Source organism: Arachis hypogaea, chromosome 13 (assembly GCF_003086295.3).
Source record: "Arachis hypogaea cultivar Tifrunner chromosome 13, arahy.Tifrunner.gnm2.J5K5, whole genome shotgun sequence".
Lineage (NCBI taxonomy): Eukaryota > Viridiplantae > Streptophyta > Magnoliopsida > Fabales > Fabaceae > Arachis > Arachis hypogaea.
In genome coordinates, this window is record NC_092048.1 from 42819973 (window position 1) to 42845342 (window position 25370).

The window sequence follows — 25370 nt, forward strand, 5'->3', positions numbered from 1 at the left end:
CTGAGTCACAATCTGAAAAGGTTCACCCAATTATGTGTCTGTGGCATTTATGTATCCGGTGGTAATACTAGAAAACAAAGTGCTTAGGGCCACGGCCAAGACTCATAAAGAAGCTGTGTTCAAGAATCATCATACTGAACTAGGAGAGTCAATAACACTATTCGAAATCTGAAGTTCCTATAGATGCCAATCATTCTAAACTTCAATGGATAAAGTGAGATGCCAAAACTATTCAAGAGGCAAAAAGCTATAAGTCCCGCTCATATGATTGAAGCTCTGTTTCATTGATAGTTTGGAATTTATAGTATATTCTCTTCTTTTTATCCTATTTGATTTTCAGTTGCTTGGGGACAAGCAACAATTTAAGTTTGGTGTTGTGATGAGCGGATAATTTATACGCTTTTTGGCATTGTTTTTAGTATGTTTTTAGTAGGATCTAGTTACTTTTAGGGATGTTTTCATAAGTTTTTATGTTAAATTCACATTTCTGGACTTTACTATGAGTTTGTGTGTTTTTCTGTGATTTCAGGTATTTTCTGGCTGAAATTGAGGGACTTGAGCAGAAATCAGATTCAGAGGTTGAAAAAGGACTGCTGATGCTGTTGGATTCTGACCTCCCTGTACTCAAAGTGGATTTTCTGGAGTTACAGAACTCGAAATGGCGCGCTTTCAATTGCGTTGGAAAGTAGACATCCAGGGCTTTCCAGCAATATATAATAGTCCATACTTTGGCCAAGAATAGATGACGTAAACTGGCGTTCAACGCCAGCCTTCTGCCCAAATCTGGCGTCCAGCGCCAGAAAAGGATCAAAACCAGAGTTGAACGCCCAAACTGGCACAGAAACTGGTGTTCAACTCCACAAATGGCCTCTGCACGTGCAACATTCAGGCTCAGCCCAAACACACACCAAGTGGGCCCAGGAAGTGGATTTATGCATCAATTACTTACTCATGTAAACCCTAGTAGCTAGTTTATTATAAATAGGACCTCTTACTATTGTATTAGGTATCTTTGGTCTCAGTTTTAATCCATTGTTCATCTTAGGAGACTATTGATCTTGTTTAGGGGGCTGGCCATCTCGGCCATGCCTGGACCTTCACTTATGTATTTTCATACGGTAGAGTTTCTACACTCCATAGATTAAGGTGTGGAGCTCTGCTGTTCCTCAAAGATTAATGCAAAGTACTACTGTTTTCTATTCAATTCTTCTTATTTCGCTTCTAAGATATCCATTCGCACCCAAGAACGTGATGAAGGTGATGATTATGTGTGACGCTCATCATCCTTCTCCCTTATGAACGCGTGCCTGACAAACACTTCTGTTCTACATGAATTGAGCTAGAATGAATATCTCTTAGATCTCCTAACCAGAATCTTCGTGGCGTAAGCTAGAATGATGGCGGCATTCAAGAGAATCCGGAAAGTCTAAACCTTGTCTGTGGTATTCCGAGTAGGATTCAATGATTGAATGACTGTGACGAGCTCCGAACTCGCGATTGCAGGGCGTTAGTGACAGACGCAAAAGGATAGTAAATCCTATTCCAGCATGATCGAGAACCGACAGATGAATAGCCGTGCCGTGACAGGGTGCGTGAGCATATTATTCACTGAGAGGATAAGATGAAGCCATTGACAAAGGTGATGCCTCCAGACGATTAGCCGTGCCGTGACAGGGCATTGGATCATTTTCCCGAGAGATGACCGAAAGTAGCCGTTGACAATGGTGATGTATCACATAAAGCCAGCCATGGAAAGGAGTAAGACTGATTGGATGAAGATAGCAGGAAAGCAGAGGTTCAGAGGAACGAAAAGCATCTCCATTCGCTTATCTGAAATTCCTACCAATGATTTACATAAGTATCTCTATCCCTATTTTATTATATAATATTCGAAAACACCATTATCACTTTATATCTGCCTGACTGAGATTTACAAGGTGACCATAGCTTGCTTCATACCAACAATCTCCGTGGGATTCGACCCTTACTCACGTAAGGTATTACTTGGACGACCCAGTGCACTTGCTGGTTAGTTGTATCGAAGTTGTGACAATTATGTATTGAGATCAGAGCACCAAGTTGCTCACGTGCCAGGAATAGTTTGAGCCTGGAGATCACAATTTCGTGCACCATTCCATCTCCTCTTTCAGGTTCTTTTCTGTTTCTCTTTGTCGCTCCCGTTCCTGTTCCAGTTGTTTCAGGTGGCTTTGGTGGACATGGACTAATCCCATAAGTTCAGTTGCATGAGTTGGTCCATCCTTTTCCGATTCGCGCCCTTCTGAGGAATTTACCTTCGGATTTTTGACTCCGGAAGTACGCTCTCTATGCTGATCGTTAGTTCCTTGGTGGAGGGTTAGGTTTGCGTCATTGTCTCCAGTGTCCAGATTCTCTTGTTCGGAATCTGACTCCACATGACCCTCCTCAGGAGATCTGTCCGCCATCATTGGTTGATCTCTCGGGTCCCCGGCAACGGCGCCAATGTTACGATGGGTAACCGGAGATGGTGGGCTGGACTTGCTAGGTTGGCCCAATCGTCTGAGGAAGGAAGCCTTCGAGCGGGTCTACGCCTTGAGGGCCTCCGTCCGACTTGTGAGTATGAACGAGCGGGGGGTGGTACCTGCAAAGACACTCCGATGCCTAAGTCAGTAAGGGTGTGAGCAGGTCTAGAGAGTATTGGGACTTAGAAATACCTGAGAGGTGTCAGTTTATTTATAGTGGTGAACTAATAACCACTGTTGAAGTAATGCCACCTTTTTAGGGTGATAACCGTCCCTTTATCTTAGGGAGGTTAAGATATGGCTCCTGGAAGTGGTTAGAGAGATTCTAGGGGCAGTTACTCATTTAAACGAGTGATTATCTGCCAGCTAACCCTCGTCCCCGACTTCTTTAGGGTAAGTCGTGATAAGAACCGACTTCGCAGGAGGAAGGTCGGTGCTAGGCGAGGCTCAACCTTTCGTATTGGGCCTTTTATTTGGACCTGGGCCTTATCATTGGGCCAGGGTATGAACATGTATATTCTGGTAAAATTGAAAGCTAAATTATTTATTTTAGTAAATTGCCCAATCCTAATCCTGAGAAGGTTAGCAAATCATCATTTCAAGGTGTTATGAATAAGATTCCGTCTCGATTGGCCGATTAAAAGGACAAGTCCTTTAATAAATTGAAAAAGCTTTGTCTTCTTAATTCTAGAGCTACTTCTATTCTAGTATATCATATGCAAATTAACTATTTTTTTGACTATGTGTGCACCAAGAATCTAAGATCAACATAATGATGTGTCAGTTTTTATGGAAAAGAACCAATGATGGTTGGGGCCTCAATTTGGTTAATTGAAAAACAGTTGTTACTCCCAAAAAAATATGACGAGTTTAGTGCTAGAGATGTTCATTGTGTTAACATTGCTCTATTGAAAAAATTTATTTGGCAACTTCTATATTGCAAAGAGAAATTTTGGATTCAAATGATAACTACCAAGTATTTTTTCAATAATCATTTATGGGAGCGGTCTTCAATCAACAATCCTCCCAAATTTAGAACAGTACTTAGAAAGCTGGAAGATGGTTGAGAGATGGCTATTTTTGGTGTATTGGCCCGATGAACCAATCTTTTTTATACGACAAGTGAAGGCCGGATGGACGTTTGGTGAAAAGTGTACCTTTTTTCACATTGCCAACTTGGAACTTAAAATTCAAGGTGTTTAAAAAGATGGCCAATGGAGGTTTGAGAATTGTTACACTATGATTCCTAATAATATGAAGCTTGAGCTAAATGGATTTAATTCTAATAGCCAAGGAGATTGTAAAACTCTGAAAATTAATAAATAATTAACTAATAAATTAAATATCAGCTAAAAAAATTAAGAAATTTAATTTTATAATTTGAAAAAATAAAAATAATAAAAAATACGAATTTAAACACTAATTTTAAAGATTTTGATTTAAAACTAACAGACCAAATCGGTTACCTATATTGGGCTCAAGGCCCAACTCATTTAAGCCAAACCCAATCTCCTTTTTCCCTCCAATTCTAATTTTACGTTGAACAAGAGGGGTGAGCTTAGAACCCTAATTTTCATTTCACTTCCAACTTCAATTTCACACAACTTTCAATTAACAAAAGAAATAAAATCCTAATTATTAATAAAAGCAAACAAATAACTCAAAAAGTATCTATTTACACTATTCACAACAACCAAAATTATGGCACTCAATTGCACTAGCTCTCTGGCAATGGCGCCAAAAACTTGATGAGTAGGATTTGTGTCGGTCTAAAATTTTTCAAAATAAGAATCACTTCGTTGATAGTATAGTCCAAACCGGCAATTAAATCCTAACATCAAAGTTTAAATATAAGATTGTCACAATCCAAAATAAATATAAATCAGGAGTTTTAATTACCGGGTCGTCTCATTCGGACCATGCAATTTGATGTGCACACTTTTGATTGTGAAATACGGGGGTTTTGAAGCATGAGACGAAAAAATTAAAAGAACTAAGGAATAAAAGAACTAACAAATGAGCAAAAAGAAAATTAATGCAATTAAAAAGGAAACAAGATCAAAACTTAGTGAAAATGCGAGAAATGCATAAAAGATCCTTGACTTGGGAATGAAAATTAAGGAATCCTATCATCGTCATAACCACAACTATGGCAACTATGATGAGTTAATCTCACTTTGTCAACCCCTAACATCATGGAGTAAGTCAAGCAAGCATAATTGACCTTAATCTATAAGTCCTAGTTAACTTACTAATTACTTAGTAAAAAGCTAGCGTCAATGGAAACAAGAATCAACCAACAACCCAAAAATTACCACTAAATGTCGGAGATTATAACTCTAGTATCCCAAGAACTCATTTCTCAATTAAAGGTGTGAAAATCTACTCAAAACCCATAATTGGCATTTTCACAAACACCTTGTGGGCATAAAAACAAAACATGGCAAATTGCAAGGGAAAATGAAAACTATAACCAAACTATTCACAATATCAAAAATAGAAATTGAATAAAGCATATATAAAGTATAAAACATTAAATTCATCAACCAAAACTTCAAGAAATTAAAATTGGAAGTATTAACAAAGTAACTTGAACTATGAACAAAATGTAACAAGAGTAGTGTAATTAAGGAAGAAATCCAAGATCAAAACTGAAATTATAAAATTCTACAACGAAAGCTAATTAAAACCCTAAGAGAGCATTTCCTAAACTACATTACTCCTACTCCTAATAATGTGTTTTCTAATGTCTAAGTGAGCTCCCTTTGATATGAAATGATCCCCCTTGATATATAGCACTCCAAATCAGCTTCAGCACATCTAAAATTGGGCCAAGAGGCCCCCAAAATTGCGAGCCACATGCTTCATTAATGAAGTCACGCGCTGGGACTTGTGCGTATGCACAGATGTGTGCTTACGCCCACTTGCTGATTTCTGCACTTGTGCGTACACAGGTGGTTGTGCGTACACACACTTGACTGTGTGCTTCTCCTTTGTTTTCTTCACGAAATCTCCCATTTTGCATGCTTCCTTCCACTTTTGCCTAGCCATTCTTGCCTATTGGACCTGAAATCACTCACAAAACATATCACGGCATCGAATGGAATAAAAGTGGAATTAAAATGATCAATTTAAGCACAAAAATACATGTTTTCACATTTAGGTCCAATCTAGAGAGAAATCACAAAAGTATGATATTTTAGTGATTAAGTGTGAATTTATATGATGAAATCCGTCCAATTCAAGCTAAAATTTATCGTCAAATATGGACTCATCAGTCATCAAAGACAGCGATTCTAAACCGTTGACTATATAGTAACAGTTCCAAACTGTTCTTTAAAAATGATTGTCAAAATCGTTGTCTATGCTAGTAACTATGGCAACGGTTTTTTTGGTTACTGTTGTCTTAGGTAAAAAACCGTTGCCTATGAGTATTGGCAACGGCCACATATACCACAGTTCAAAAATCGTTGCCTAAAGTTTTAAGAACAATTTTCTGATTTATGGCAATGGTTTTCGACTGTTGCAAAAACCCTCATTTGTTATATATATTTAAAGTTTTTTAGAAATTTTGGTAGAATTTCATCTATGACTAGAATGCGCCGAAAACTCTATCCATCAATAATTCACTTAAATAACAACATCTATTAACAATCAACAAACAAGAAGCAAAATTCAAGCAACAACATCCATCAATCAACAATAAGCAATTCAAGTAATTAAGATTAGTAGTTTTATCTATATGGCATTATATGACTTAAGTAGCAAAATCCATCAACAATCAAGAATTATCAAACACAATAAGCAGTTCAAACCTACTAACCTAAATCGAAACTATCTTAACAACCTAAATCCACTAAAACTAGAAAATTGAGTGTAACTAAATTAAACAAACTAACTAAAATGATTTGCATATAAAAGACTTAAAATAGTGCTCACGTTGAAGTCCTATCAGGCCAAATCGTCATCTGTATGATGGGAGATGGTGGAGGGGCATCTGGCTAGGATCCGTGAGATACTTTTTACACTGCGATGTCTGGCGCTAGAGGCGGCGTTGTGCTGAGTGGATGGAGGTGGTAGAGAGTCCACTCTGATGAAGTAGACGGACGACTTCCTGGTTACGGGTGTAGAGTAGTAGTAGGAGCCACGTAAATAGGATTAGGGACCATGATGAATGACTGGTCCTATATACTCATTCCATGTGATGTCATAAGAGTAGTTGGAGTAGAGGGCGAGGAGTGAGAAGTCTCAGGGGTACCAATAAAACCCCTCCTTCTACCACGATCACAAGGTCAATCCGTGACATCTCTACCTCTTGTCATATCTGCAAAGAGCATATCAATTAACACTAGTCACAAAAATAATGTAATGGTGAAGATAAAATTCATAGATACTTTAAATTACATAAATCAGCAAATACAACAAAAATTCTGTGTACGTTTATATTATTTGGAAAAAATTTTGGCATAACCCCCCTAAAGTTGGACATATATCCACCTTTTCGGTTTTCACAAATCCAACCAAACTCAATAAAAAATTAAAACCTAAAAACAACCACAATATATCCAAAATAACTTAATCAGTTAACTAATTAGTTGAGTTTCTAACTACTTAGGTGTTTTAATTTGTTCATCATCAAACCAATAACTTAATCAACAACACCTCAAAATATGTTTTGGTTAGAATCAGAACCAAAATAACAAACACAAAATTATAATAACAAATCAGAACTAAAATTATAATAAGAAATCATACCTTATTCCTATTTTCGAAAAAGGTAAGTTCAAAAGCATTACCTGAAGAAGAGCACTAGCATCGAGAAGAAGATGGAGGCAGAAGTGGCGGCAGTAGCAGTGACAGAATCCGACAGCAGCAACGGTGACAACAAAAAATGACGAATAGCACCGAAGAAAGAGGGGGGCTGCCAATGTCAAAGGTGGCTTCCAGAGAGGTAGGGCTGTCGGAGAGATGAGAGGGGTTGAGAGAGAGTGGGAGGCAAGAGGGTTAGAGAGAGAGAGAGAAACTCAAATGAGGAAGAAGAGGGTTCGCAGTTCGAATTTAGGGTACAATTACCGTTGGATTTACTGGTGGATAAATTCGACAGTAATATGTTGCGAGTTACCAAAACACAGCGTCTCACTAAGTGGGTTTACCATCGGATTTTTCCGCCGGTAAACCCAACCCTATATGTCGTGCCCATTTTCCTCGTTTTTTCTTCAATTATTACCGGCAGATTTACCGTCGGAAATGAGAATCCGCCGGTAATATTTTAACATGATGAATTTCACGCCTAAATCGCCAGTAAAAACTCTGTTACTCTATGATGCTAAATCTGAAGATATTCAGCGTTTTTCTTGTAGTGGTGACTACCTCAATTGAACCTACCTCAGTTGTCCAATGGTTGGACATTTCTCATACACTCAATTTACACAGCAACACCTTAACACACAATTGCATTCTCAGCAGGACATGCATTTACAAATCACTCACTCTCGTCATACATCACATTCTACAATTTTACATGAATTGCATCATGAATGTTTAGCACGATTACAAACTATTACACCTTCACAACACATCGAACATACAAATTCAAAACATATTAATCCACCAGCACCACTTAGAAGATCAAATAGAATAAAAGAGTTCCCAATGTATCTTCAAAATTTTTAATGCGCAAATAATATCTCTACTCATTAACTGATGCATTCATCCAACTACAAATATTCCATATCTAATTCTGTCTCTTATTCTACACTATCCACTAATAAATTGTCTTTTTCTCTCGGTGTTTCCACAATTGATGAGCCCAAAACCCACAAAGATGCTATCACTCAAGAATGCTAGAGAAAGGCCATTAGTGTGGAGCTTTTGGCCTTGAGCAAACTAAAACCTAGAATCTTACACTTTTACCACTATGCAAGAAAGCAATTGGTTGTTGCTAGGTATTCAAAGTCAAGTTCAACCTTGATGGTTCGATAGAGAGGCACAAAGTACGATTAGTTGCGAAAGGCTACATATAATGGTATGGTTTGGGCTATTTGGATACTTTTAGTCCAGTAGTCAAGATTACTACTGTGAGACCAATACTGGCCCTCACTACAACTAAAGGTTGGTATTATCATCAACTTGATGTTAGTACGACCTTCTTACATGGAGAATTGAAGAAAATCATGTACATGAAGCCTCCACCACGGTTACCTATCTCTTCAGCTAACTTGGTTTGCAAGCTTGATAGGTCCTTATATGGCCTCAAACAAGTTAGCAAATAATAGAATCTCAAATTATGCTTAATCTTCACTGCTAATGGTTATAAATAGTCAAAGAATGACTATTCCTTATTTATCAAAGCTATCTCATTTTCTTCTTTCACTATTATATTAGCTTATGTTGATGTCTTGGTCTTTGCAGAAAATGACCTTGCAGAAATTTAGTCAATAAAGTCCATTCTTGATAAATAATTCAAGACTATGGACTTCGACAATTTGAAATATTTTCTTGGCTTTGAAGTTGCAAGAACAAGTGTAGGGATCAACCTTTATCAGAGATATACATTAGATTTATTAGAGGAATGTGGACTGTCAAGTTGTAAACCAACCTCCACTCCCATGGCCTACACTCTTAAATTGTCAAAGGAATCAAGTTCACCATTAATTGATGTATAGCAGTATTGTAGATATTTGATAGGTTAGTTTACTTCACAAATACACTATTAGACACTTGTTTTGCAGTGGGAAAGCTTAGTGAGTTCTTAAGCAAGCCCTCCATTATCCATCTTCAAGCTGTCTATCATGTGTTAAAGTATATCAAGTCTACATTAGCCTTTGGACTATTTTTTGCAGCTAACTCTAAGCTCAAAATCTCAAAATTTGTTTATTCAAATTGGGCATAATCCTAACATGTGTTGCTCTATCATTGGGTTCTGCTTCTTCTTAGGTTCATCCCTCATCTCCTAGAAGAACAAGAAGCAACCCCACCATATCCCGATTATTCTCTGAGGCAGAATACAGGTCATTAGTTGTAGCAACCTATGAAGTTCGCTGCTGTTCTTATCTACTCAAAAAAGTTCACATTGATCACCCTCAACCAATTTTTCTCTACTGCAATAGCCAATCATCAAAATACATTGCACCCAATCCTGTTTTAACTTTGATGAGTTTGGAAAACTCTAATTTAATTTGATGATGAACAAACATTATTAAAATAATTAATTACAAAATTATTAATTTGATTTTAAATCATACTTGCTTAATTAATAATTTTATTGGTGCAGATTTTGATTATGTGCCGAACAGAAAAGAAAAATTATTGCAAGCCCAATGTGTTTGTAAACATTCAGCTTTGGTTAAAATATTTAAGTAACTTGGCTGAAACAATATTTTGATATGGGCCAGATTCTCTTTATTTTAGTATTAGCCCAACTCAAATGGTAGTGGAAAACCCACTAAGCTTGATCCGAATTCAAGAAAAAAAGGAGAAAGCAAATGATGTGCCTTATGCTTCCAACGGATCTCATTCTTTCTATCATGTGATGGAATTCAAAATTTTATTAAGGAGAGTTAATGCAGACCTTGGAACAATGAGAGAGAAATTGTAATTGATTTGATTGATTGCCTTGATGAGGCACGCTACCTAAAGCAAAGGGAAGTAATTAATTCATTTTTAATTCATCAAATTCATTTGATTGCTTCTCTTTTTTCTTTTACTCTATCTACTCTCTCATCTCTCTTCTTCTTCGGTCACCTCACAGAGAAAGAATGGAAGCTAAGCCTAGCCACTGAAAAGAAGGAGAAGCAAGTTACAAGACCATTGTAATGATGGCAAGAAAAAGAAAACAAAAAGTATGTTGTGGCTGAGATTTTCATCACTTATGGTAAGATTTGGTGAAGAGATCTCAGCTTCTCCATACCAAAAATGAAAGAAGAAGATTTCGGTCAGAAGAGGAAGATCCTTAGAGGGATGGCTTGTCTCTGATTTTGCTCAACCACCACAGGAGGTAGCTACAGTGGCTACGTGATGGAGGAGGCAGAAGTTGGAGTAGATGAAGCTGTCATCATCATAACTCATCAAGGGCTAGGAATCCGTCTTGGAGGGCAAGGCAAGATGGAGGGCTCGGATTGATGAAGATTGGTGACCAAGGAAGGACTAGAGGTAATTGCATGTTGGGTTTTGCATTTGGTTATCTCTCCTCTCACTCTGGCCGAACCGGTTTGCATGAAGAAGAAGAAGTTTAGCTTGGTTTATTTGGTTTCAACCGTGGAGGCTTCCCCCTATATATAAGGGAGAACAGCTAGGGCTTGAAGGAAGGAGTGAGAGTGCAAGGCACATGATTCTCAGAGCTACCTAAGCTAACAGAATTTCTTCTCCTTCAATGTTTTCTGTTTTGTATTTTTCTGTTTAATTTTGTCTGTCTTGAGTCTCATGAAAAAAGACAAACAATGAGGTTTGTAAGAAAAAGCCATAGAGCGAAAAAAGGCAGAGTGCACAAAATTAAAAGAAAAAGCCATAGATGTCCTTAGAGGTCCTTTGTACATCTGTGTTGTGTTTCATGATTCTGTGGGAATCCCCTTATAAGTTGGGTTAGCACTTAGCAGTTGAAAGCTTGGCTGTGACCAAGTCAAGTTCGGGATTGGGGTTTAGATTCTGGACTTGTCCCGGATAGGAAGGGTAGTTCCTAGGGAGAATTGGTGTTTGTAATCAAGAACGATTATAGTGAAATTCCATCATCATTGTGGTAGAGACTGGATTTAGGCTGCGCTGCACTTAGCAGCTGAACCAGGATATATCTGGGTGTAATGTTCTTCTCTTCTACTCCATTTCTATTTATGCTGCACAGGAGATAAAACTGAAAAATATCTCGTGCCGGGTCACGAGATAAAAAAAAAAGTCTCGTGACTAGGTACGAGACAAAAATAAAAAAGTCTCTAGAAATTGTTTCAAAGACCAAAAAGTATTATCAAGTGAAAAAGGGGCCAAGATTCAACCCTCCTTCTCTTAGCCACTGAAAACCATCAAACTTCTAACTTGAGGAACATATTACCTGATTGTATATCTTAGAATTTAGCTTATCTATATAGTTAGGAGTTAGTAAATATTATCATTAGACGACTAGTTAGCTAAGATATTTTGTAACCTGCATTGATATAAATTAAAAGGTAATTAACCAACAAAATTAATTGAGCTTACCATTTTCACGCTTCCTTTTATTCTTTTTTCTTTTGTGAACTCTTTTTTTTTTCTCTCTTTTATTGCTCATTTGCTTTTTTCTTTTTACAAAATAAAAATTAATTTTAATATATTATTAATATAAAATAATTTTATATATTTTTTTAATTATATAATATTTTATTAATAAAAATAACTAATAATTATTAAAATTTAGATATAATTAAATAATTATATAAAATATTTTACATAATATATACAACATATAAAAAGATGTATAAAGATAAGTATGATACTGAGTCCAAAAGCTTCTAGCTAATAAAATTTCTTAATGTATGTGATATCATTACATATTAGAAGTCCACATCACTTATGTTACATTTAAAATAATAATATTCAAAGACCATGTGTGTTACAAGAAGATTGGTGTGTATGGAAAGTCAATAATGATAAAAACAATGGTCAAGATCAGAGTCACCGGTGGATAGCTACAAAGTCATTCAACAAATTTATTAAAATCGTAGTGTTTACATATGCACTCATTACTTAATCCACATCATCAGATGAGTATGTTTGCTTAAAAACATAAATATAACTAATATGATCTGAAGAGTTGTTAAGTAATTAAACTTTTTAATACAAAAATGGTTGTTGAGATAATTATGTCAGCAATATGATTATTAATAATATGCATATGCTTTCTGATAAGAACATGAAAACGACTATTAATCAGTTGATCTTTATTTTTACACTCACAACCGTTATTATTTTAAAACATTAACAGAAATTAATATACGTGTTTGTCATTGCTTTTCTTTCCATTAATGTGACATTGGAGATTTCTTTAGCCATCTATGAACACTAGATACATAATCAACTATTGTTATAAGGCGAAAATGTTAAAAAAAATAATATCTAAAATTATTTTATATAATATAATATATATAATTATATATTTATTATGTTTAAAATTATATAATTATTTTAATAATACTTAATAAATATTAAATAAAATAATTTTTAATATTTAAATTATTTTTTATTATTTCTAAATATTATTGTTATAATACAAAATAATTTTATAGTAATATTGTAATTAATTTCATAAATAATACGATAACTGAACTAAAATCATATTTATAATTAAAAAATACGTGTTCATAAAAAAATTATCGTAAAAAAGGTTTGATTGTTTTTTTAAAAAAATTATTTATTTTAGTATGTAATATATATATATATATATATATATATATAATTTCTAATTATAAAGATTAATTTACTAGTCTTTTGTCCGAAAGACAAAAAACTGTATATATAACAGTTAAAAAGCAATGGCGCGCTTAGTTGGCAATATTTTTTATATACAAAAGCTTTTTTGGTAAATCATTAATCATATTCTCAATCGAGTTTGAACTTTTGTCTGTTTTAAACCAAACCAACCATAAAAGCCACATGTTTAATTAATAAATAAAAGCATATCGAATTTTACTAACTAATTAAAATAATTTAAAACTTGTTTAACTTAAATAAAAATCTTGGATTATATATATTGTTAACTACCAAAAACGTCATCAAATTATTCAAACGTCGATAAAAATACGCAAATTTTACTATCGACAAAAATGTCTTTAAATAATTTAAAAACGCAGTAAAAATGTTCAACAATAAATATGTATTTTTAAAAAATATTTTAAATTGAATTTTAATATGATTTTTTTACAAAAATAATTATAAAAATGAGATATTATTACTCTTAAAATTTAGTGTTTTTTGTTAAGTATATATTATAAAAATGAGATATTATTAACGTAGTATTTTTTTGTGGTCATTCATAAATATTCTATTTTCACAATAGCAAAATTTTAAATAAAAAATAATAAGTGTGATTGTGTGAAACACTTTCTTGGACCCCAAACCCTTGAACAAAGTAGTTTGGTAAGAACGAAGAAACAGCCAAATGAAAAAAAGAAACGTCAAAGCCATCAACATATTATAACATAATTTTATATATAACCTCCGATTAAACCTCCACCACATTCTTAGTTGCAGTTTCATCTGTCTATATATTCATATATCTCTTCAAGAAGCTAAAGGGGCATACCAAAGAGAAGAAAGAATCTCATCAACCCAGAAGTGATTAAGCAAAACGCGCCATGGTATTTGAAACAGCTTCTTCTTTCATTGCCAGCTGGCTCACACCCACTTGTCTCTTCGTCTTCGTCAACCTTGTCATCGGTACCATAGCCATCGTTTCTCGTTTCGCCACCCATCATCAACGGCAGCGAGTTGACTCTTTGGGTCAACTCGTCCGTTCTACTTCTCTTCTGGACCGCGTCATGTCCTTCAACCTCTATTCCTATAAAGATGATGGACATGATTCAGTTCAGGAGAATCACGATTTGGTCCAACAAAGTCCGGATCAATCTGTGTTAGACCAAGTCAACTCCTCCCAAAGAATGGATGACTCAGCTCAACATGAACTGACCCGGACTCCATCTTTGTTAGAAAGATTAAAGTCAATGAAATTTTACAAATCAGAGTCAACAAAGAATGTTAAAGAGGAAGAACCTGAATTCGGATCCGGACACCAACCCAATGCTACAAAGGACGGGTTGGGTCGGGTGAATTCGGATGAGGATAGAAGAATAAGGAACTTATTATTGAGAAGGTGGGAGGGAGATGAGTTATTGGGAGAAGAAGTGGACAAGAAAGCTGATGATTTCATCAACAGGTTTAAGCAGCAGCTTAGGCTTCAGAGGCTTGATTCAATACTACGTTATAGAGAGGTGCTCAAGAGAAATTAATATCCATGATGGAACAACCTTTTGGATTTCATGTTTCAATTATTTATTTTGATTTAATGCATGTGATGTGTAATAGGATGAAGAAATCTACACTACTTTAGTAGATTTGATTGACGTGTACACTCTTTTTGCAATTAAAACTTAGATACTAACATATCTCAACCATCAATACTATGAGATTATAAATTTTATATTTATACGAAATTGATAATTGAGAATATTAACGTCTAAATATTGATAAAAATTATGTTAAATTATATTTTTTTACCAAACGAGCTTATCACAAAAGATTGAAGCAAAAAAAACACAAAGTCATAAAAGCTATCACGCAATGTAAAATAAATGAAAAGCTACCCTCTATTTTTCGTCTTATTAGTTATTAGTAATGCATGTTTTGGTTGGATTTTTTTTTTTCCTTCCTATTTTTCAAGCGGAATACAAATTTTAATCCTTTAATATTTGGCTGAAGATGCAACTTTAACAGGCACCGCTTAATCGTTTATCTGGTAACCGTTATTTTATTTTGTTTGTTATACTCATGAATATACTTTAAACCTAAAATGTTATTTACATACATATTACTCTGATGAGTTTGAAAACTCCAAGTTAATTTGATGATGATGAACATTATTAAAATAGTTAATTATAAAATTATTAATTTAATTTTTAATTAATATTTATTGATTAATAATTTTATATGGTGTAGATTTTATCTTGGACTGAAAAATTAGTTAGCCCAACGTGAAGCCAAACATTTAGTTTTGTCCAAATTAGTAATATAATGTGTGGCTGAATCATTGTTTTGTTTATTGGGCCAGATTTATTTAAATAAGCCCAAAAATTAGTATTTACTACAAGACCAAAAGGATTGGTCCGAATTGAAAAGAGAGGAAAAGGAAAGATTGCATGCTTGCAACGGATATACACATTCATCATTTGATGAATTTCAAATTTTGATTAAATGCACTTAATGCAGACATTGGAAATAGGAAAGAGAAAGTGAAACTTGATTTGATTGCCTTAAGTGTGTTACACGCTTCTAGGCGTGGGTTTTGGAAACTTAATTTATTTCATTCTCTTTCTTAACTTCACTAAAAGCATTTCAATTTCTCTCTTCTCTCTAATCTTTCTTTTTGCTTTCGGTCACTTCACAGAGGAAGCATGGAAGCTAATGCAAGCTATCAGAAAGAATAAGAAGCTAGTAGCAAGGCCATTGTGATGATGGCATCAAGAAAAAGAAAATCAAAGGTATTGTGTAGCTGAGATCTTTGTCACTAATGGTAAGATGTGGTGAAGAAGACTCAAGCCTTCCAAAACCAAAAATGGAAGAGATCCATTCGGTCAGAGGAAGAAAATCCTTGGAGGCATGGCTCGTCTCTGCTTTTGCTCAACCACTACAGGAGGTAGCTACTGTAGCTACGTGGAGGATGAGGCAGAAGTTAGAGCAGATGGAGCTGTCATCATCAAGAACTCATCAAGGGTTAGGAATCCTTCTTGGAGTGCAAGTCAAGATGGAAGGCCCGGATTGATAAAGCTTGGTGCAAAGGGAAGACACAGAGGTAATTGCATGTTTGGTTTTACATTCGATTTTCTCTCCTCTCTCTCTCTGGCCGAACCGATTTTGGTTTGAAGAAGAAGAAGTTTAGCTTGGTTCAACAGTTTCAACCGTGGAGGCTTCCCCTTCTATAAATAAGGAGAACAGCCAGAGCTTGAAGCAAGGAGTGAGAGTGCAAGGCACAGAGTTCTCATAGCTACCTAAGTTAACAGAAGTTCTTCTCCTTCAATGTTCTTTATTTTGTAATTTTTCTGTTTAGTTTTGTCTGTTTTGAGTCCTATAGAAAAATGCAAACAGTGAGATTTGTAAGAAAAAGTCATAGAGCGAAAAAAAGGCAGAGTATACAAAATTAAAAGAAAAAACCATAGATGTCCTAGAGGTCCTTTGTACATCTGTGTTGTGTTTCATAATTCTGTGGGAATCTCCTTGCAAGTTGGGTTAGCACTTAGCAGTTGAAAGCTTGGCAGTGACCAAGTCAAGTTCAGGATTGGGGTTTAGATTCTAGACTTGTCCCGGATAGGAAGGGTAGTTCCTAAGGAGAATTGGTGTATGTAATCATGATGATTATAGTGAAATTCCATTATTGTTGTGATGGAGACTGCATGTAGGCTGCATTGCACTTGGCAGCTGAACCAGGATATTTCGTGGTGTGATTCTCTCTTTCTCTTCTACTCCATTTCTGTTTCTGCTACATACGAGATAAAACTGAAAAATATATCTTGCCTGGTTACAAGATAAAAAGAAAAAGTCTCGTGGCTAGGTACGAGACAAAAAGCAAAAAAGTCTCCAGAAATTATTTCAAAGGCCAGCAAGTGCTAATAAGCAAAAAGGGGGCTAAGATTCAACCCTCCATTCTCTTAGCCACTGATAAACCATCATACTCAAACGGTATGTAATTTTAGGAAAAAAATCATAATTTACTTTATTTAATATTCATTAATTGTTGTTATTTTGGCTAATTTTCTTTGGTTACCAAATATTTTCGTTACTCAAATTTCTCACCACTTTTATTGGACTCTTCATTTCCTCATCTAAAATATTGTGAGACATTATAACATAGCAAGTTTTAACTTCCTTTTATTCCTGTATATATGCAATTTGAACCATCTTTTACCCTTGTCATTTTTTTCCTTAAAAAATTATTTATTTTTTAAATTGATTTTTGAAATTTTTCTTTAATTAAATTTGTTTTTATTTTTTTTAAAAAAAATCATGTTAGTCTTTTTATCATTTTTATTATTGATGACATCAAAATTTACTGATATAATATATTAAGTGATAACATACTAATTATATAATATACTCCTAACAATTGTAATTAGTTGTTATCATAATAAACTTATGCAGTTAGATCAAATCATCAATTTTAAATTGAGAGGATTTTGAGACATTAAAATTCTTTAATTTAAAATTACACTGATATAATTTTATAAACTTATTATACTAGTATTTAATTAAAATTGTCATGTATATATTGTAGTATCACTTAACACATTATATAAATAAATTCTGACATCATGAATAATAGAAGTGATAAAAGGACTAATATAACTAATTTATAATATTTAAAAGATGAACAATATTTTAGAGACGAATTTAAATATTTATTCAACAAATAATAGACTACCATCTTTTTCTACAAAATACTTGAATATGAACAACTAACATAATGATTATGGAAAATTTGATACATACGAACAAAATTCTGCTTGGCGAAATAAATCAAACAATGATACACGTTAACTCCATTGACTTAATTACTCCGGTAACACCACCAAGTAGAGGTAGATTCAAGAGAGAGGGTTTGAGTAATGGCCTCGGGAGTTGGCCTCTAGAAATTTAAAGAAGCATGTATATTATCATATATGTGCTTGAAAAAATCGAAAATTTTATATTGTTGTGATAACGTATAAGGTGGATGTCCATTAATGTTTGAGCGGTTAATTTTTTTAAGTGAAAAATTTAGATTATTAAAAAAAGACTGAAGTTAATGGTAGGAAAACTTAAGTAACAAATTTTCATTATGTTGAAGCTATCTCATATTAAATTTAATGCTCTTGATATATCTGGAAACAACTATTTATCATGGATATTAGATGCTGAAATCCATCTTGATTCAATGGATCTTGGAGATACCATGAAGGTTGAAAATAATGTATCCTAGAAGGATAAAGCCAAGGCCATGATTTTCCTTCATTGTCATCTTGACGAAGGATTGAAAAATGAATATCTCACATTAAAAGATCCTACATCTGTGGAAAGACCTTGAAGAAAGGTACAATCATCAAAAGACAGGATACTTCCTCAAGCCCGATATGAATGGACACACTTGCGTCTACAGGATTTTAAATCTATAAACGAATATAATTCAGCAATGTTTTGAATTACCATACGAATGAAATTATGTGTAGAAAAGATATCTGATAATGATATGTTAGAGAAAACTTTCTCAACCTTCCATGCCTCGAATGTGCTCCTGCATCAGCAGTATCGAGAAAAAGGATTTAAAAATATTCTAAGTTAATTTCTTACCTTCTTGTTGCTGAACGCAACAATGAATTACTCTTAAAAAATTATGAAGCACGCCAAACTAGCGCTGCCTGTAAGAACCGAGCTTAATTAATCGTTTAATTAAGTAATTAATATTGTCCAAATTAGGTTCCGAAAAATTAGAGTGAGAATTTGAGGATTTAAAGATGATTTTTGGACTCAGTAGGTTTTTTTGAGTCAGAAAATGTGTTTTCTGTGAAAAACCGCGAACCGACAGTTGAACCGGTTCAAGTCTGTCCGGTGCTGCGCGAGAAAAAGTGAAAACAGTAAAAAAAACCTTAGAAAAATATTAAAAATGAAAATCGGGCGTTAATTTAAAAGGTTTGCCCAAAGTTAGGCCAAACGGGTTAAAAACGCTAACGGGTTGGACCGGGCCCAAGCCCAACATATAAAAGGGTCCATTACTGAACCCATTCACCACAAACCACACTCAAACACACACACTTCAGCTGAGAAGGAGAAGAAGAGAAACTCCATTGTCACTATTCACATAGAGCTTCACAAGCTCATATCTTGAGCTACAGAGTTCCCATCGCCGCACCATTTGCTGCTACGCGTTCCTTGTAAAGAGCTCTACAAAATTCACCCAAGAAACTGGTAAGAAAATCTCGAATCCCTCTCAGTTCTTCTCTTCAAAATTTCGAGTTTTAGGGCTTTTGATTAAGTGAGGTTTTGTGATTTTGGGGTGTTTAGGTACACTCTAACCTTTGGTTAGCATTAGATTTGACATCCAAAACTGTTGGGCAAGGTAAGAGCTCTTGAAACCCTTGTGAGATCATGATTAAATTGAGCCCTAGGTTGATTAGTCATGATTTATGTGTATTATAGCTTGATTATTGTGAGTTTGGAAGCCTTTGGAACTTGTTGGTGCTTGTTGGAGTGGAATTGGAGGCTTGCTTGTGGTGGAAAGCTCAAATTGTGCTCATTTGGGGTTTTTGGCATATTGGGAATCGGCCAAGGTATGGTTTCGGTTTTCTCTATGTAGTATATAATATTCATGGACACTTAGGCTAGTGACCCATAGGATAGGTTTGGATTTATGTGGTGGTTGATGATGGTTGATTGATAATGTATGTTGAATTGATATTGTTATATTGAGAAATAATAATGTTGAGGTATGATGCTTGATGACTTTGAATGATTTTATATTGTTGGATATTGATATAGAGCATGAATGAGGTTGATGATGAGAATTGATAGTGGTAGAATGATTATTGGTGAATGTGTTTGGGGGAGGATTGACTTTGGTATCATATATTTGAGGTTTGATGGTTTAGAATGGTATAATATGTTATAAAAGGTATATTTTGATGGAAAATGGAGCTTGGAAAAGTTTTATTTGGTTTTGGTTGGTTCGAGTTGTGAAAATGAGGAAATTGGTGAATTGTGAATTTTTGGTAAAAGTTGGTTTTTGGTGAACTTTGTCTGATCATAACTTATGTCTCAGTTTTCAAAATTGGTTGAAATTTATTTAGAATTAAAATTTATTGAAAACCCTTCGAATCGATATAAAGATTGCAAAATTTGGATCTCTGTAGAGGGAGTTATGATCATTCAAAGTTTAGTGTAAAAATCTGAAATTCTGTAAAGTTACAGAATTTTGTGATTTCTGGTATGTACGCACGCATAGCCCTGCGAAATTTTAAACCTGTGCACACGCACAGACCTACACATACACACAGGCAGGGGAAGGCTTTCTGTTTACAGCGCTAGCACAGCTTGTGCGCGCACATAATCAATGAGGACTTACAACCTGTGCGCATGCATAGCCCTGTGCGCAGGCACAAGTTGGGAAGGGCAGTCTGTTGGGGCTGCTAGCACACCTTGTGCGAGCGAACAGACCTTGCAAAATTTGGTGCCTGTGCATACATACACTTTTAAAAATCTTCCTGGGTGTGCGCGCGCACACACCTGTGCGTACGCATATGGTGCACGAATTGTGAATCACACTTTTCACAATTCGTACCACTAACCAGCAAGTGCACTGGGTCGTCCAAGTAATACCTTACGTGAGTAAGGGTCGAATCCCACGGAGATTGTTGGTTTGAAGCAATCTCTGGTTATCTTGTAAATCTCAGTTAGGAGGTCAATTATAATTATCAGTTGACTTGCAAATGAACAAGGGAACATAAAATAAATACTTGGTATGCAGTAATGGAGAATATGTTGGAGTTTTGGAGATGCTTTGTCTTCTGAATCTCTGCTTTCTCCCTGTCTTCTTCTTCACGCACGCAAGGTTCCTCCTATGGAAAGCTGTGTGTTGGTGGATCACCGTTGTCAATGGCTACCATCCGTCCTCTCAGTGAAAAAAGTCCAGGTGCGCTGTCACCGCACGGCTAATCATCTGTCGGTTCTCGATCATGTCAGAATAGGATCCATTGATCCTTTTGCGTCTGTCACTACGCCCAACACTCGCGAGTTTGAAGCTCGTCACAGTCATTCAATCCCTGAATCCTACTCAGAATACCACAGACAAGGTTTAGACTTTCCGGATTCTCAAGAATGCTGCCAATGGATTCTAGCTTATACCACGAAGATTCTGATTAAGGAATCCAAGAGATATTCATTCAATCGAACGTAGAACGGAGGTGGTTGTCAGGCACGCGTTCATAGGTTGAGAATGGTGATGACTGTCACGGATCATCACATCCATCATATTGAAGTGCGAATGAACATCTTAGATAGAAACAAGCGTGTTTGAATAGAAAACAGAAATAGTTGCATTAATTCATCGAAACACAGCAGAGCTCCTCACCCCCAACAATAGAGTTTAGAGACTCATGCCGTCAAAGAGTGCAAAGTTCAGATCTAAAATGTCATGAGGTGCAAAATAAACCTCTAAAAGTTGTTTAAATACTAAACTAGTAACCTAGGTTTACAGAAAATGAACAAACTATGATAGATGGTGCAGAAATCCACTTCTGGGGCCCACTTGGTGTGTGCTGGGGCTGAGACTTAAGCTAATCACGTGCATAGGGCTGTTTTGGGCGTTCAACGCCATCTTTGGATCCTTTTCTGGCGTTGAACTCCAACTTGTAACTTGTTTCTGGTGCTGGACGCCAGACAGCAACATGGAACTGGAGTTAAACACCAGTTTACGTCGTCTATCCTTGAGCAAAGTATGGACTATTATATATTTCTGGAAAGCCCTGGATGTCTACTTTCTAACGCAATTGGAAATGCGCCATTTGGAGTTCTGTAGCTCCAGAAAATCCACTTTGAGTGCAGGGAGTCAGAATCCAACAGCATCAGCAGTCCTTTTTCAGCCTGAATCAGATTTGTGCTCAGCTCCCTCAATTTCAGCCAGAAAATACCTGAAATCACAGAAAAACACACAAACTCATAGTAAAGTCCATAAATATGAATTTTTCCTAGAAACTACTGAAAATAAACTAAAAACTAACTAAAACACACTAAAAACTATATGAAATTAACCCCAAAAAGCGTATAAAATATCCGCTCATCACAACACCAAACTTAAACTGTTGCTTGTCCTCAAGCAACTAGATAAATAAAATAGAATACAAATAATTTTAAGAAGCAATAATATCTTAGAGTTTTTGAGTGAAGCTCAGATTCTAATTAGATGAGCGGGACTAGTAGCTTTTTGCTTCTGAATAGTTTTGGCATCTCACTTTATCCATTGAAGCTCAGAGTGATTGGCATCTATAGGAACTCAGAATTTAGATAGTGATATTGATTCTCCTAGTTCAGTATGTTGATTCTTGAACACAGCTACTTTATGAGTCTTGGCCGTGGCCCTAAGCACTTTGTTTTCCAGTATTACCACCGGATACATAAATGCCACAGACACATAATTGGGTGAACCTTTTCAGATTGTGACTCAGCTTTGCTAAAGTCCTCAATTAGAGGTGTCCAGGGTTCTTAAGCACACTCTTCTTTTTGCTTTGGACCTTGACTTTAACCGCTCAGTCTCAAGTTTTCACTTGACACCTTCACGCCACAAGCACATGGTTAGGGACAGCTTGGCTTAGCCGCTTAGGCCGGGATTTTATTCCTTTAGGCCCTCCTATCCACTGATGCTCAAAGCCTTGGGGTGCTTTTTATTACCCTTGCCTTTTGGTTTTAAGGGCTATTGACTTTTTACTCTTGCCTTTTGGTTTTAAGAGCTTTGGCTTTTTCTGCTTGCTTTTTCTATATATATATATATATATATATATTTTTTTTTTTCTGCAAGCTTTTGTATTCACTGCTTTTTCTTGCTTCAAGAATCATTTTTATGATTTTTCAGATTATCAATAACATGTCTCATGTTCATCATTCTTTCAAGAGCCAACATATTTAACAGTCTTAAACATCAAATTCAAAAGACATATGCACTGTTCAAGCATTCATTCAGAAGACAGAGAGCATTGCCACCACATATAAATAATTAGAATTTATCTTATTAAAAACTCGAAAAAATATTGCCTCTTATTCTAAAGAAATTCTTCTATTTTATTCATGTTTAATGATGATGATAAAATTAAATTTTAGCTTAATTGGGGATAAAATCAAAAATATAGATACTAATTACTACTATATGACTCCTAAGGTAAAACTAAAATAAAAACAGTTATCACAGAGTTAAGGCTAAGATTGGAATTTAACAACCTTTGTTCTGGGAAGTGGATGTTCCTCTAATCTGCGGGGTGCTTGGTCCTTCAAGAGATAATTTCTGGCGCTTCAATTCCCTTAAATCACGCCCTTGCTCCTCCTGTTCTTTAAGCAAATAGCAAAGAATGCTACTTTGTTCCTTCTGTTCTTTCTGTATTTATTCCATAGCTTCTTGCATCTTGGTAATAGATGTTTCAAGATACTCCCAGTATTCAGATTGAGGGATTTCTGGGAGAATTTCCCGTGTTCTCTTCTTGATGGGGTCATCTTGTGATTGTTTTTTTTCCATTGATGCTTTGGTGATTGGTCGCTCAACTGAGATATACTCAGTTATTCCCATCCTTACTCCAGCGTCCTTGCAGAGCATAGAAATCAAGCTCGGATAAGCCAACCTGGCATCTTTGGAATTTTTGTTTGCAATTTTGTAGAATTCAGTTGAAATCAGTTGATGAACTTCCACTTCTTTTCCCATCATGATGCAATGGATCATCACTGCTCTTCTAATAGTGACTTCAGAACGGTTGCTAGTGGGCAGCAGAGAATGCCCAATGAAGTCCAACCATCCTCTGGCGACTGGTTTGAGATCTTCTCTTTTGAGTTGATTTGGGATACCCTTCGTGCTGGTGGTCCACCTGGCTCCAGGGATGCATATATCCTCTAGAATCTTATCTAGGCCCTTGTCTGTTCTCATCATTCTCCTATTGAAGGAGTCTAGATCATCTTTCAGCTGAGGTAGCTTTAAGATCTCCCTGATCTTGTCAGGGTGGGTATGAACAATCTTTCCTCTGACCAAGGTCCGATAGTCATAGATAGCAGATCCAGATAGTCTTTGCCTGTCTGTATGCCACATATTAGCATAGAACTCCTGGACCATATTCCTTCCCACTTTCGTTTCAGGATTGGCTAGGATCTCCCAGTTCCTGATTCGGATTTGCTCCTGGATCTCTGGATATTCGTCTTCTTTCAGATCGAATCTAGCTTCCGGAATCACTGATCTTAGACCCATTATTTTGTAATAATGGTTTGAATGTTCTTTAGTTAAGAACTTCCCTTGCTTCCAAAGTGGTTTTGGAACACTCTCTTTCTTGCCTCTTGGAGTGGGTTGTTTTCCTTTAGGAGCCATGATCTTAGTGGGTATGGTTTAGTGATCACGGATAAACACACCAAACTTAGAGGTTTGCTTGTCCTCAAGCAAAAGAAAAGAAAGGAGAGGGATAGAAGGAGAGCTAGTGTAGGATGGTGGATGAGAGGGGAGGGAGGCCGAATCCATATTTAAAGGGAGAGGGGGTGGGTTATTTCGAAAATACAAAGAAAGATAAGATAGAAGATATGATTTAAGATTGAAAAGATATGAAAGATATTTGAAAAAAGATAGATTTGGATTTTTGAAAAAGATAGTATGGAAATTTGAAAAAGATATTGATTAGTTGAGAAGATTTTTGAATGAAAAGGGATAGATTTGTTTTGAAAATTTTGAAAAAGGGTTGAATTGGATAAAAAAAGGATTTGTGCTTATGGATTAAGATATATTTGATATTTTTAAAATAGGGTTTTTAGAAATTAGGGATTTTAGAAATCAGGGTTCTTAACATGTTTATGCAAGAAATCATGAATTGAAACATGAAAATTAAATTTAGAATGAAAAATATGAAGTAAAAACGAATTCACCTCCTCCCCACCATCCTGGCGTCTGAACGCCCAAATGCTGCCTCTCTTGGGCGTTCAACGCCCAGCTGTTGCTTCTTTCTGGCGTTGAACGCTAAGAACTCCTTTGTCACTGGGCATTTTTCTGAACGCCCAGGACGCTGTAAATCTGGCGTTAAACACCCAGAAGGAGCTTCTTTCTGGCGTTCAACACCCAGAAGATGCTTCTGTCTGGCGTTTAACGCCCAGATGGCTATCCTTACTAGCGTTCAACGCCCAGTGGATGCTTCTTTTGGGCGTTGAACGCCCAAAACAGACTCTTACTGGCGTTTTCTTGCCAGTGAGCTCTTTTTCTCTGTTTTGTGTGCAGAATCCTTCTGTAACCCTGTGAACTTATACAATTGACTCTTTACCTTAGTATCAGTGAACTTTATATAAACAAATAAAATCAAGAATAGGGCAAAATGCTTAGAGGAAGTGATGCCCCATGGCTGGGTTGCCTCCCAGCAAGCGCTTCTTTATTGTCTTTAGCTGGAC

The 25370-nt window shown here is 35.7% G+C and overlaps 1 protein-coding gene across 1 annotated transcript; it reads left to right on the forward strand.

The window, feature by feature from the left end:
• The first annotated feature begins 13600 nt into the window (after window positions 1-13600).
• LOC112738218 (uncharacterized) lies at window positions 13601-14636 on the forward strand. Its single transcript, XM_025788566.3, has one exon. The coding sequence runs from the start codon at window positions 13817-13819 to the stop codon at window positions 14465-14467; it is 651 nt and encodes a 216-aa protein (XP_025644351.1). The 5' UTR covers window positions 13601-13816; the 3' UTR covers window positions 14468-14636.
• The last annotated feature ends 10734 nt before the right edge of the window (window positions 14637-25370 follow it).

Excerpts from the sequence above, each read along its gene's own strand:
- LOC112738218 (XM_025788566.3), top strand. The coding sequence starts at position 13,817 with ATGGTATTTGAAACAGCTTCTTCTTTCATTGCCAGCTGGCTCACACCC.